General features: G+C 38.6%; 1 protein-coding gene across 10 annotated transcripts in view; it reads right to left on the reverse strand.

Annotated features, from left to right (window-relative positions):
• Window positions 1–1,176: 1,176 nt before the first annotated feature.
• NCOR2 (nuclear receptor corepressor 2) overlaps window positions 1,177–14,506 on the reverse strand; it is a 360,458-nt gene continuing 347,128 nt past the window's right edge. For 6 of the 10 annotated variants that reach the window (XM_063454320.1, XM_063454317.1, XM_063454322.1 and 3 more), the window contains 5 exons: window positions 13,866–14,011; window positions 13,492–13,545; window positions 11,261–11,488; window positions 4,486–4,662; window positions 1,177–2,029 (listed from right to left, as the gene is read on the reverse strand). In XM_063454320.1, the coding sequence (XP_063310390.1) occupies window positions 1,854–2,029; window positions 4,486–4,662; window positions 11,261–11,488; window positions 13,492–13,545; window positions 13,866–14,011 (781 nt within the window). In that variant the 3' untranslated portion in view covers window positions 1,177–1,853. The remainder of the gene's footprint in view (window positions 2,030–4,485; window positions 4,663–11,260; window positions 11,489–13,491; window positions 13,546–13,865; window positions 14,012–14,506) is intronic. The other 4 variants (XM_063454326.1, XM_063454323.1, XM_063454325.1 and 1 more) reach the window with 2 other exon arrangements.

Below are 14,506 nucleotides of genomic sequence, written 5' to 3' on the forward strand. Positions count from 1 at the left end.
ATGGTTAAACTGCTACAAATAAAAAAAGCAGAAGTCAGAAAAGACTGTTCACCAAATTCCAAACTGGGTGTTTACTGAAGAGACCTCTTGGTATGAGCTGGGTGATATTTCAGTACTCGTTTGGGCTGCTGCTGCTGCTGCTGCAGACAACAGGTTTCTACATTTTGGAGAGAACCACAGAAACAAGGAGTTAGGAGGTTAATGGAGAACCTGGGAGTGAATGGGAGGAGAAGAGCACAATAATTTACATAAAACAGTTTCTCCCACGTTCCAGCTCAAATAGCACACAATACCACCTAAAAACAGGAACAGTTCCAACTTTGATTAAAACTACTAATAGGGTTGATGGCAATGTTGGATAGTTGAGGATCAAACATGTTTGGGCTAACTCTCAAAGCAAGTGGGATTCAACTTTTGATGGTCCTGGGTTGACTAACTACCTCTTAGATGATTGATATCTTCAGGTGAAGTATCATTTTTAGTGTAATCATAGGCACGTAATATAAGATTACATTCTGAAACGGACAAGATGAAAATGAAAAGACTTTTGTCTTGAAGCACTCAACAAATTCTCTAAAAAGGTTATTGATCGCTGCTCTGCAATGGTTACATGACTGCTGTAAAACATTTGTGCTAAATACATACCCTGTTAAATCCTTAGTGAGGGGCTCCTTCCCCCCTTACTTACGAACCCTTGCATTTCTCTGCAGACATCCATTAATACAATCATTTCAACAAGTTCCTACACTATTGTGGAAAGGATAAGGTCATCTATAACAATTTCAGGGCTATATATAGATAGATATTTTTTTTATATATATGTATATATATATTTTGGTTATTACATACACAATTCTGACTGACCCAGCAATTTCATTATTGGAGTTGGGAATAACAAACCTCTCCCACCATAGTAAGATGGTATGATCTAAGCATCACGTGAAACACCATTTAGAGATTTCACTTAACAACCCACAGTGCAAAGATGATCACTGGCAATGAGAAAGGGTCAAATAAAGAAAATGTAGGGATATTTTCAACATCCTTAGTAGTGCCAGAAAACTCGAACTCCTGCCACAGGCAATACTGGGAACAACCTGCATTCGATTAAGTGTACGTGTGCCAAGCTATATACAGTAAGTATGCGCCAGCAGCCATGGAAAAAACATGCAGCAATTGCGCAAAAGGTTGTCTTTATTTCACGTCACTAGTAATCCTTCAGCAAAACATTCCTTTAAGTATATGTGGGGGCCGGGGGAGACATATCGAGAGCTGTTCGCACTACCTCTGATGTGTCATGGAGAGAAACTAGGTTAAGAAGCCTTTGGAAGGATCTTAAACCCGATCGGTAACAGTTCTGCAATGGCCGTGCATGCAGCTGCTCTGCACTGCTAGGTCTGTGTGCAATAAACTGGAATGTGTATATATTTTCTTTTTTTTAAGTGCATATGAACACATGTACATACGTATACATTGTACACAGACATACGTCATCACGCTTACGAGTCAGCTTTGTTAACAAACCAATGCAATGTAGCAAAGCACCAGGTGGAAATATCCCCTGAGTATAGAACAGAAAAAATATCCAATCTTTCTGAGATCTGGGACCTTCCACTCCTTCCTGAGCAGTCCCATGCCAGAAAGTGTAAAAACACATTGACCATCAAGTAAAGATTAAGGAGTAATTTTAAGGCTTTTCAAACTGTAGACTACTTTGTGTCTGTCCGTCCCCCCCTCAGTTTTCCTGTTGCGTGATAGCATTGGCTGTTTTTCTTTCAAATGGTCAGAAAGGCTTTGGACATCCTCTAATGATTAGAGCTTCTCTTGTGATTGGCTGGCCGCAAAGACGTTGATCACTCGCTGTCAGAGAGAGTCTCGTACTGAGAGCAAAGCAGCGGTTTAGGCTCTTCATCTCGAGCCCTCTGTGGGTTGCCAGAGTTACTCTGTGGAATGGATGTGGAGGAAGGAGCAGCAACCAGACCTGAAGGTAGCCTGATTGTTAGTGGATTGTATGGAAATGGTGTTGACCCTATAGAAAGAAAAAAAAAAAAAATATTAATTGTATGGATTCTTATTCTTATAAACATACATTTGCGAGCTAACTTTGTGGCACTGAATAGGACATATAGGAAGACTAACCAGTGTTTACCAGGATGGTACAGAATTTTGTTTTGAAGATTTCGTTTTTTTTGTATTTGCGTTCAAAAACGTTTTTTCCATCATTACTTGCTTTAGTCTATTTTTACTTTTGGTGTGACTAATATATTTTGCACATTTCAAAGGAAACATATGGCAACATAAAATGAGGGGAAAAAAGTATTTGATCCCCTGCTGATTTTGAACGTTTGCCCACTGACAAAGAAATGATCAGTCTATAATTTTAATGGTAGGTGTATTTTAACAGTGAGATACAGAATAACTAATCTAATTTCAGCTAGTTACCTGTATAAAAGACACCTGTCCACAGAAGCAATAAATCCGGTTCCAAACTCTCTACCATGGCCAAGACCAAAGAGCTGTCCAAGGATGTCAGGGACAAGATTGTAGACCTACACAAGGCTGGAATGGGCTACAAGACTATCGCCAAGCAGCTTGGTGAGAAGGTGACAACAGTTGGTGTGATTATTCGCAAATGGAAGAAACACAATAACTGTCAGTCTCCCTCGGTCTAGTGCTCCATAAAGATCTCACCTCGTGGAGTTTCAATGATCATGAGAACGGTGATTGAATCAGCCCAGAACTACACAGGAAGATCTTGTTAATGATCTCAAGGTAGCTGGGACCATAGTCATCAAGAAAACAATTGGTAACACACTACGCCGTGAAGGACTAAAATCCTGCAGCGCCCGCAATGTCCCCTTGCTCAAGAAAACACATGTACAGGCCTGTCTGAAGTTTGCCAATAAACATCTGAATGATTCAGAGGAGAACTGGGTGAAAGTGTTTATGTACGATAAGACCAAAATCGAGCTCTTTGGCATCAACTCAACTCGTGGTGTTTGGAGGAGGAGGAATGCTGCCTATGACCTTAAGAACACCAGCCCACCGTCAAACATGGAGGTGGAAACATTATGCTTTGGGGGTGTTTTTCTGCTAAGAGGACAGAACTGCACCGCATCAAAGGGACGATGGACGGGGCCATGTAACATCAAATCTTGGGTGAGAACCTCCCTTCCCTCAGCTAGGGCAGTGGAAATGGGTTGTGGATGGGTATTCCAGCATGACAATGACCCAAAACACACAACAAAGGAGTGGCTCAAGAAGAAGCACATTAAGGTCCTGCAGTGGCCTAGCCAGTCTCCAGGCCATAATCCCATAGAAAATCTGTGGAGGGAGCTGAAGGTTTGAGTTGCCAAAAGTCAGCTTTGAAACCTTAATGACTTGAAAAGGATCTGAAAGGAGGAGTGGGACAAAACCCCCACTGAGAGATATGCAAACCTGGTGACAAACTACAAGAAATGTCTGACCTCTGATTGCCAACAAGGATTTTGCCACCAAGTACCAAGTTGAAGGGATCAAATACTTATTTCACTCATTGACATGCAAATCAATTTATAACTTTTTTGACATGCATTTTTCTGGATTTTTGTTTTTCTGTGTCTCACTGTAAAAATACACCTACCATTAAAATTATAGACTGATCATTTCTTTGTCAGTGGGCAAACGTTCAAAATCAGCAGGGGATCAAATACTTTTTTCCCTCACTGTATACACATGTAAATAAATAAAGCAAATCAGTTGCAGCATTTACATACCAAGATGTCAGTAAAACATTCAAAGGGTCAATTATGCATGCTAAACTAGAAAACTAAAAACCACTATGTAAAAAGTAAAAAAAAAAAAAAAAGTTAGAGGGTTACTATAAACCTTTTTTTCATGCGCAGTATTTCAATGTATAATGCCTTCTTGGGCATTAGTCTCTTAGCTAATAACTGGAATCCAGAGCCAGACGAAGCTCCTGGCACTGCATCTCTAATGTATTTGTGACACCAGGTCAGCTGTGTGAGATCCAATTGGCCTGTGATTGGACTGTGTCAACGTCTCGCACACTCTGAGTTCGGTGGCGATGGGAGGGATTGTATTAATTTATTTAACTATAGAGGGAGGAAGGAGAATATATGGAAGGGGAGAGCTAGCTTCCCCTTGCAGGCACTTTGCCTACAAGGGAGAAGGTTATCACATGTTGCCAGCTCGCTGATGACATCATATGTCCAAAATTTGGCGTTCGGCAGCACGGAACAGAGTTCTGAGCGGCCTATGTCACATGTGCAAGGGGTGAAACTGGCCCCTGGCACACAAGTGCAGATTACTCAATATGTGCAGTGTTTTACTTCTACAACCACGACAACTTCACATTTATGCAGTGGTCATGGTGGTTTGAGTAACCCTTTAAGACAAATAGGTTAATATATCAATAACAAAAAAAATAAAGCTGGCCTATTCTGAAATTTGTATTTTATTTTCTCTAGGTCATATCAATCCTACCTGTAGAAGATGGCCTCTCTTCCCAGACTCTGTTGGTTAGAGGGGTTTTCCTGTTGCAGTCACCCTCTGAGTGCACAGATGACGCAGAAGGAGGTCTTTCTCCAGACGGCTGGCCTGGTGCTGGCGACTTTGCTTTTCTGCTGCTTGGCCTGGAAAGCTTGTGTTTCCCTCCACTGCCTAAAGAAATACAAAAAACAAGCATCCCTAAAACACTGCAAAATCCCAACATTTCTAATATAAAACACACATCAAATAGATTATTGTTCTGCTTTGTCACCAGAGATACGCTTTGCCCACCTTTTATCAGCTCACTGCTTGCCCGCTGACACATATAAGCCATACCTCGGAATAAGCACAATATGTACCAGACACATGATGTATAAAAAAACAACTTTTTTGTCAACAAAATACTGTGGCCATTTTTTATGTTGAACAACACAAGTGTTTAAGTTATGTAATCAGTGGTAGATTCCGTAACAGAACGTTTTAAAATAAAAAGGATGCTTTAAAAAACAAAAACAACAACAAAAAAACTCCACTGTACATTATTCTAATAGTGTTCCTTTTAGACATCAAAGTTACTTCCCTCCAATCGAGCAGATACCCAGTCTCAGGAGATCACTGGTGACTATTTCCCAGCCAATCCAATGCTTTTCTGCTGAAAGAGAAGCACTTAAACCACTGCTTCTCAGCGAGTTTCAGCACAAACTCAAAGGCAGTTTGAAAGGAAACCCTCCTGACTGTTTGGGGTGTTTCTAAGGGCTTTACAAAAGTGTTGATTTCAACTTGAGGGCACACATGGTTATTCTCAAGTACTTAACATATAACATACTAATTTTGCTTCTATTTTTTGTCATATAAGCAGTGCATCTATCCAAAAAAAGGTAATGCTTCGTTTTTCCTTTAAATTCTAAATTCTAAGCAGATGCCATGGATATCAATAGTACTAATATTTCTACTGCTGACAGCTACACTTCTTTCCCATTGAAGCATCATAAAATAACACAGATTGTTCAAATATTTAAGTGATTCAGAAATCCAGATTTATTTTTATTTCCATTTTTAAAATTGGCTTTATGTTCAAACTGCATTACAAAAGGCAGATAGGGTTGCCCTGTCTTCAAAAGTTCAGCTGACCTATAAATATTTGTGGTCCCGCACCTGATTATATCCAAGAAAATAATGAAAGTGGCACAGACACTTCTCAGTATTTTATTAAGATATAATCTTTATGAAATACTGATGCCAACTGCATTGGAATTTCATTTAAATACTATAGTAATCCAGAGATACCATAAGACTACTTTGTCATATGGGTAAGCCTCAGGGTGACAAAAGGTGGAGTTCCGCCTTCAACTTTTCTCCAACCCCAGCAGCCATCATAAGTGTTATTTTGGCACGGTCCCATTCATCATGTCTCAGATCACATATGGAATGACATCTCCTAGCAAATAAAACACCAGCAGATGAAGAAGTCCAGGAAGAATATAGCTGCAAGGGACATCTTCAGTTAAGTCAATTCTGCTATTTTGGCTCTAGGTATTAAATTCTCCAGTCAATTTGTGGTTTTAGCCACCCTGCCACCAACATTAAATCAAAAACCAATGTGGCTATAGGATTGCTGCTCCTATCAATAAGCCAAGGAGCTCCATATGTAGTTTGATTTAAAGGACCACAATAGTGTTAGAAATTGAAGCAGTATTCCTAACACTATAATGCCCCTTTAGTCCCCCCTTCCTCACACCCCCGGCAGCAAAGAAAGGGTTAAAAAAAGGTTTTCCCCTTTTCACTTGCCTGATTCCAGCACCGATATCCCTGGCCACTGGCCCGGGCTCCTACTCCCCAGACGTCAGCCGGTGGAAGGAACCTAATGCACATACGCTGTAAGTATTAGGCCTTCCCCATAAAAAATAATTGACTCAATGTTTTAATTGGGATCATGCAAAGGAAGAATGTCCAGTGTAGACAAACACTGGAGGCAGTCTTAACCCTGTAATTTATCTAACACAGCAATGTTTTACATGGCAGGTTTAAGGCGACTGGGACACTCCCTTTAATCTACTGTTTTCAATTAGGTTTTAGAAATCTTAATTGAATAAAGTAAATATTGAAAGTATTTTAGTTCCAAAAATAAAGAATTCAGCAGGAAGGTTCCAACACCCCACTAACCACATTTCAACATTTACTGGGGTGCATAATGCAGTAGAGCAGGGGTGCCCAAAAGGTAGATCACCAGATGCATTAAACCTACAGCTTCCAAGATGCTTTATCGTTCAAAAGGCATGCAAAGCATCATAGGCATGGTAGTTCTACAAAATCTGGGGATCTACCTTTTGGGCACACCTGCCGTAGAGGTACATAAAAGTAAATAGTGTCTGATGACACCCTGATGTAATAATTTACTGATTAAGAAAGCCCCGTTGTGGATGAAACGTGTCTCAGGTTTCTGTTTAGTGAAGGAAGTTATATATTAGCATTGTTGAATAATTTTATTTGTAGACTTTTAGTGCGATAAAACTGTATTTTTAGATTTACAGAGTAATAAATATCAATATTAAGAACTATACTGAGTTTCGCATTTATTTAGGAAGCCTGTGTGTCACCTACTTAAGGACATGCTGCTCGAGCTGCAATCTGGGGGGAAAAATAAGAATGTGAGCCATGATAGCTCAACTCTATTCAACAGGGCTCTTGAATGTAAGAATGCAATGATGTGGTGTAAAATCACACTCATGCAATTCAGAGCTCTGGAGTAAATCACAGTTGTACACTTCAGGGTGGCACTGTTCCCTTTAGGTCCTCTACAGTTTATTAAAGCAATACTTTTTACTTTAACAATAAAATGAATCAATAATGCTGAAACAGCTTTAAAAAGAAATACTAGTTTGGCTTTGTTTTAGCAATGTGCGTCCACCCCTCAAACAGGGGTATGAGGTTGTAAGTTCATGAGCTACAATTTATTATTTTCCAATTAAACTTTTTTCCCCCCACTTTAACATCTGTATAGACTTGAGATTTTAGGAATGTAAATTGATAATACCACCCATCAGTGAACAACTGTGCTTCATCCAAGAGACAGGTGTGAGGCTTTGGGATAAGTGAACAGAAGTACTACTTTGGTGGGCATTCTATACTTCTCTCTTACAGGATCGTGGAGTGGAGAAGGGATCTGGGAGGAAGGATATACGCATACCATAAATTAGGGCACGACTGTAGACTGATGTATGAAATGTACTTTTGTCTCCAAAGTACAAAACTACGAGCTAATCTAGACTTCCATTTTTGGTAGTAACTACATATTCAGTGATCACCCGTAGAAATTCAAGATGGAGTATTGCTGCTACAAGTCTTCTTTTTGTATTCTGTAATTTAATTATTATGGAGGAGTGTACAATCCTTCATGGACCCCAATTAATAAAACAATTGCAGTTGTAAAACATGCAGTATATAAAATCAACATACCCAACAAGCTTACTGGGGCATCAAGAATATGTTAATACTTGGTGAGCAAAACTGGGCTTGGATTAAACTATATGTAGTCATAAGTACAGGTGGCAGATACACAACAAAAACGTACTGTTTACATTGACACCCATTGGATTGTTGGAAATTCAAAGCAAATTTCAAATTTAAGGCCAGAGTAGCTGAACTTTAACAGGCTGCCAGTTTAGCACAGTTGACCTTAAGTTGAAATGCACTTTGAATCCCAATAATTCTCACTTTAGTAATGGTCCCAGTACACCTGCTTGTTAACACAATTATAAAAAAATATCTTAAAGGGACACTGTATGCACCCAGACCACTTCAGATAATTGAAGTAGTCTGGGAGCTGTGACCCTTTTGCACTTAGTGATGCAATGTAAAACATTGCAGTTCCAGAGAAACTGCAATGTTTACATTGCAGCTCTAAGTCTGCCCTTAGTGGCTGTCTAACAGACAGCCACTAGAGGGCTTCCGTAATCCAAATGGATTTTTGGTGCGTTATCTGACACTGGACGTCCTCACGGACCTGCAGGGGGTCAGATTTTCCCCATAGGACAGCATTGAATAATGCTTTCCTATGGGGAGGTCTAATGCGCATGCGGGCATTGACGCACATGCGCATTAGGTCTCCCCCGTCGGCGGGGGAGGAGTTTGGGCGGAGTCTGACCCAGCACTGAGGGACATCGGCACTGGATTCAGGTAAGTGTCTATAGGGGTTTTATCCCCCGCAGAAGGGGGGCACTACAGGAGCATATAGTGCCAGGAAAACAGGTTTGTTTTCCTGGCACTATAGGATCCCTTTAAAGACAGAGGTCAATGAGGGATGGTCAGATGCTTATCTCTATGTGACAATGCTAAACTGTAGGCATATGTTTTAATCATAGCAGAATGAAGGCTGTGAACACAGCTGATCACTGCTGACCTTATTCACATGGACCAAAACAGGTCTGGATCAGCATTTGCATGTAAACGGAAAGAAATCTACAATATCTATCCAATGGCGGCGTGTGGTCAAGATTTTAAATCAATAATATAATTATTTTTTTATATTTTAATACAGAATATTAATAAAATCATATACTACGCATTCATATCCCCCAGCCCATATATTTTATTAAAATAATTTGAAGCTTTAAGGCACAAAACAAAGAAACACAAATTGCAATGCATTATGACGCAATCAAGATGGTACAGTACAAGGAAATAAACATTTAGATTTTAAAAGGGGAATCTACTCATTGTATCCACTACAGAGTGCCTTACAAACTGTCTGACACTTACCTGGCTTTGTCAATAGAAATATTCATGTTATGCAGCTATGGATATTTTTCACTGATGGCAGTCTTAAAGGACAGCAGAGCCAGGCAAGTGTCAAAAGACTCATAGATGGTTTCACAGCTGACTGTATAGAAGTACCAGTACAACAGTACGCTGTAGTGGTTATAATGCTTCAGATAATCCCTTTAATACTCTATATCATACACCCTATAGGGAATTAACCCTTTGCCACTTGGAATTCGTTACTTAATTGGTGCAAATTATGATTTATGCAGTGTATTAGAATTTGTCCCTGTGTGTTTACAATAAAGCGAACTTGCAATCATGTAGTGGCCAATTCGGATGTATTATTTATTATAGATTACGAACATAAGATTCTATGTATCTATCATTCCGTTCTGCATTTCAGCCGTTTGGTTGCATCTGGACAGGCTGAATTCCAGACAACACGCTGTTTATGCTGAAGTGGTTATTCAAAATCCAGACATAATAAATGGTCAACAATGTCTGGATTTTGGTATCCGAATGCCCCTTAATGGTACAACATTATTCTTAAGAATCTGCACTGCTGGTATTTTGACTTGATAAATAAGCCCCAGTCTTATCATACAGGGATTTATTCACCAAAGACCAATTCTCTGGCAAAGCTTTACAAGAGAAAACAAAAAAACTTCCATTGGTTTTACCAGTGATTGCTTTTAACTTTCCCCCAAAATTTTAAAAAAATATTTAAAAAACATAACCCATACAACATCTGCTGGACTGTGAACATATTAGAAGGTTATGATAACTTGCATGTGAACACAATCTAGTTTCACATTTCCCCAGTACTTGTCAACAATACTCCAACCACATACTAGGGAGTTCTGTTAAGTGTTCTGATGAATGTTAGTTGTTTTTTTTTCCCCCTCCCTCTAATGTATCCTCCTAGTAGCAATAGGACGACATAGATTTGAAGAAAATATCTTTATGCATTTTGAGTCAGAATTTCATACTCTAACAGACATTCAGATGAATAATAAATAGCAGTTATTGGGTGTTTGCAAACACTTTTCCTGAAGTGTCTGCTGGCATGTCGGAGATTAGAGGAGAAAGAACAGGAGATATACTTACCCAAGACTGCCATTGTTTCTTCTTCAGCTACTAACAGATGCACATGCATGATCTTTGCACCGTCATACGTGTGCAAGATTACAAAGCAAAGGAACTATGAAACACACTTTAAAACTGTAGATGCCACAATAGATCCTTGCCCAGTGGCAAGATGCCACAGCTGACTGATGTACCTTTTATGGCATTTTGTCAAACAACACACATTGAAGACGAAAAAGTCCCTATTTTGTCAAACTGATTCTTTTGAATACAATGGCAATTTAATGAAATTAAAACAATATAAAGAGTTCATCATTTCGAGTATATGCATATGAAAACCTCCCAAGTGAAAATGCACCTTTTAAATCGCACTGTCCTAAATAATGCATTATCGGGTCTATCAGGACAGTGTCAGATTATATGGGAGTCAGTCAGTGTGTTTGGTCTGTACTGTGCTTATCAGCTTTTATGTGAGCAGATTAACCAGCTCATGTCAACTTATTCCACTTAAATGATAGGGCAAAGTCTATCTTTTCTATGGCATGTTGGACAAACAACACCAGACAACACCCATTCTAGTTTTATTTGCATACACTAGACAAAATGAGTTTTGTGCAACGTACGGAGCCTTGTTTGGATGTAAAAACAAAAGAATAAAAAAAAAAAAAACACTTATCTCAAACTACTAATTACGATGGGAGATGGCCGGTTTAAAAGATGAAAAATAAGCGAGAGGTGAGATTACATTTTTGAGAGATAGCAGGCAGCACTGTCCGCTGGTTACTGAAGCAAGTTTGAAACTCATGATAGATGGAGGAGGGAGAAAAAAAAAAGAAAAAGAGAGAAAGCAACAGGGAAAAAGCTAATACACATTAGGAAAGGAAGAAAGTAGCATCGAAAGAAGAAATAAAAAGCAGCAGACCTGGCAAGGATCGCATGTCGTCATTCCGTCCATCAGCAGCTGTTATGGGTATAGCAGAGGGCAGGCTTGTGCTGGCATTCAAAGGGTTAAAAGCATTGGTATTGAGAGCTGAGCGATCGTCCCACTGTTCATCATATTTACCCATTAGGGCCTTCCTAATAATGGCCTCCAATCCCATGTTGCTGTTTGAGTTCTCCGGCACTGGCTGGGTTCTGCAGCTAATGGGTCCTGGGAAAAGTGCAGGTCAAAAAGGCCAAAAAGATTGGAGAGAAAACGATAGTTAGCCTTGTACATGTACAGGCCCATTAATAAAAACACAAATCTCTCGCTCTTGAATAATATATATATATATATATATATATATATATATAAATAAATCTGCACACCAGTCAAGCCATAAGACTTTCTTTTCCCACAGAAATCACAAATCTGCAGTGATATTACTACCGCAAAGGATTTTCTCGGTGGGCATATGCAAATTAGTTTAACAAAGAATATAATTTTTGCCTCATTCCATTTTAAACATGGTTTCCTCTGTGTCTGCTGTATACAACAACTTTGAAACACTACTTGTGAAAAAATGCCAAGCCATTAAGGACTGAGGCAGTTGTACAAGTTGTGATCAAAACAAAACTTAAACAAAACCTTGAATCTGCGCTAAATGTCTGTTCAGGCGTAATTAACATCTTTCATATTATGTGCACCCACACTTTTATATCATTTTTTTCAGGAGAAACAGGGCTTTCATGTCACATCAAATATTTGTACATTAAACCTAATTTAATATGAATAAAATATAAAAACAAATTGAGAAATTAAGACATGTTATTTTTTTTTAGTTCTGCATGGCATTTTAACTGTGAATGTCACAATACTGTTAGCTGTTACTGCAATAAAGTACACATATTTGTGTTCAGCGATGTCTCACTAGTAAAACAGTACCCCAATGTACAGGTCTTATGGTGTTTTGGAAAGTCACACGGTCAAATATAGCTTGTTACATTTTTCAGTTTATACACATTGAAATTTGCCAGATTGGTTATGTTGCCTTTGAGAGCGTATGGTAGCCCAGGAATGACAATTACCCCCATGATGGCATACCATTTACAAAAGTAGACAACCCAAGGTATTACAAATGGGGTATGTGCCAGTCTTTTTTAGTAGACAATTAGTAACAAACACTGGCCAAAGTAAGCATTCATATTTGTTGTGTGTGAAAAATGCAACAACTAAATTGAACGCTAATTTTGGCCAGTGTTTGTGACTAAGTGGCTACTAAAAAAGACTCAACATACCCCATTTGCAATAAAATAAAATTCACTGCAAAGAGGTATGGATAATTCTGATCAAAGCATACATTCAGTATACAAATTTACCAGGCACCTGTTCTGAACATGTTCCAGATTAGGGAGGAGTTTCCAGAATGCAGCTTGGTATACATTTATTATACTGTGTGTGTGCTAGACACACACTTATTTCACAGGCCTACAGAGATCTATGTACACTACATACATACGAAGTATAACAATTATATGATGATCATGGAGGCATTTTAATATTTTACCTACAAGACTTTCACAATACACAGGATACCCTCTAGGATACAGTTGTATTTTATTTTATTAATTTTTTTTTTATTTTATTGAAAATACAGAGATAAGTAATTCTGTAAGATCGTTACGCAAGAATAAAGGTTTAAAAAAAGAAATCCATCAAGGTCAACCTTTCACATATCTACTGATTCAAAAGTAGGCGAAAAAAAACCCAATGATTTCTGATTTTGCCATAAACCGGGGGGAAATCATTTGTGACTGTAAAGTGGCAGCCAGATTTGTCTTTGAATCAACAAACTGTTATCCGACATACAGGAAGTAAAATCAGAGTGCAATTAATATTGCAAGCAAGAGAGGCAGCATCTAAATATATATATATATTACATCTTTTATCCCACATTCTTCTCTATATGGTGTCCAGCATTACCAAAAGCCAAATGAAGGTTGTATGCAATAGCAGAACCTTCTAACACAAAGGCAGCAATAGGACTGAATATTAATGGAGAAGTGGTTGAGTTTAGTAGTATCTGGAGCTCTACAGCTTGTCTAACACTGACCTGTATACCAGTATACTCAAGAAATAAAGTACTCGTCTACTATATCCATTTCATCAATCACAGTGTAACATACAGCCCATACAAAATGAATTAGCTGTAGACAAACTTTACATGGGATTACCTGCTCCAGTGATGGCTGGCATGTTAAATATTTCAGTTCCTGGCTGCCCAATATCTGACAATGCAAAATTAAAAATAAGTAAATAAAAATAGACAACTCAAGCAGAATTCTCAAAAAAGTGCAACATCTACAAAGGGATAAAGAAAATACACTCTCCGAACTCTTCTACATAGAAATAAACACACACAAAAAATACCATAGAAGATATCTCTCTAGAAAATGTAGGTGCTCATTCTAAGTGTCAAGTAGGATATTTCTACTCTTGCGTAATCCAGTGTAGAGTGTAACATGGACAGCAACCGACAGCACCTCCCACCCTCCCCCAAAAAGGTCATACTGCTTCCGCGTGAAAAAAAAAACATGGAAACTCTTACTATACTCTGGCTCATTCCTGTTGGTTGTACTAAGCTTTTTAATGATCTCCTGTTTCTTGGACTTAACCATAGCAGAGTTGCTCTCGGTCAGCTTACTGAAGAAAGCTGGGGGCTGTGCGTTGTTCCCTGGGGATTTCGAACCCATTCTGCAAAGAGCGAGAAAGAGGGAAAAAAAAATAGTATTACAAAATTTGCCAGACTAGACTACTTAGTGCTTTGAACCTAGTGAAATCTACAAGAGTCATGTATTAAAACCTAACTTTTGAACCATTCTTTTTAGATTTACTGAAGTGAACAATAATAGAATGCTTGCTAGAGTGAAACAATGTATTTCAGTAAAATATACTTACCTCTGCCACACCTTAAAATATACTTACCTCTGGAGTTTTCTTTCTCCAAAGGGACACAAGTTATTTGACATAGACATGGAAGATCATTCTGAGCTAAATACCTAGGTAGAGTGGGCAAAAGAATTTCTGGGAACAGGATTTCTCAAGAAGGTGATGTCCACCCTTCTGTTTGTACGGTGGAAATAAATATGTTTGTATTTATCAGCACCATATTTCAGCAAAAACTTTACAACGGTTTACTGGGAAAAAAAAAGGAAAAGGAAAAAGCCACGAGAAAAAAATAAACCATGG

Source organism: Pelobates fuscus, chromosome 5, assembly GCF_036172605.1.
Source record: "Pelobates fuscus isolate aPelFus1 chromosome 5, aPelFus1.pri, whole genome shotgun sequence".
Taxonomy (NCBI): domain Eukaryota; kingdom Metazoa; phylum Chordata; class Amphibia; order Anura; family Pelobatidae; genus Pelobates; species Pelobates fuscus.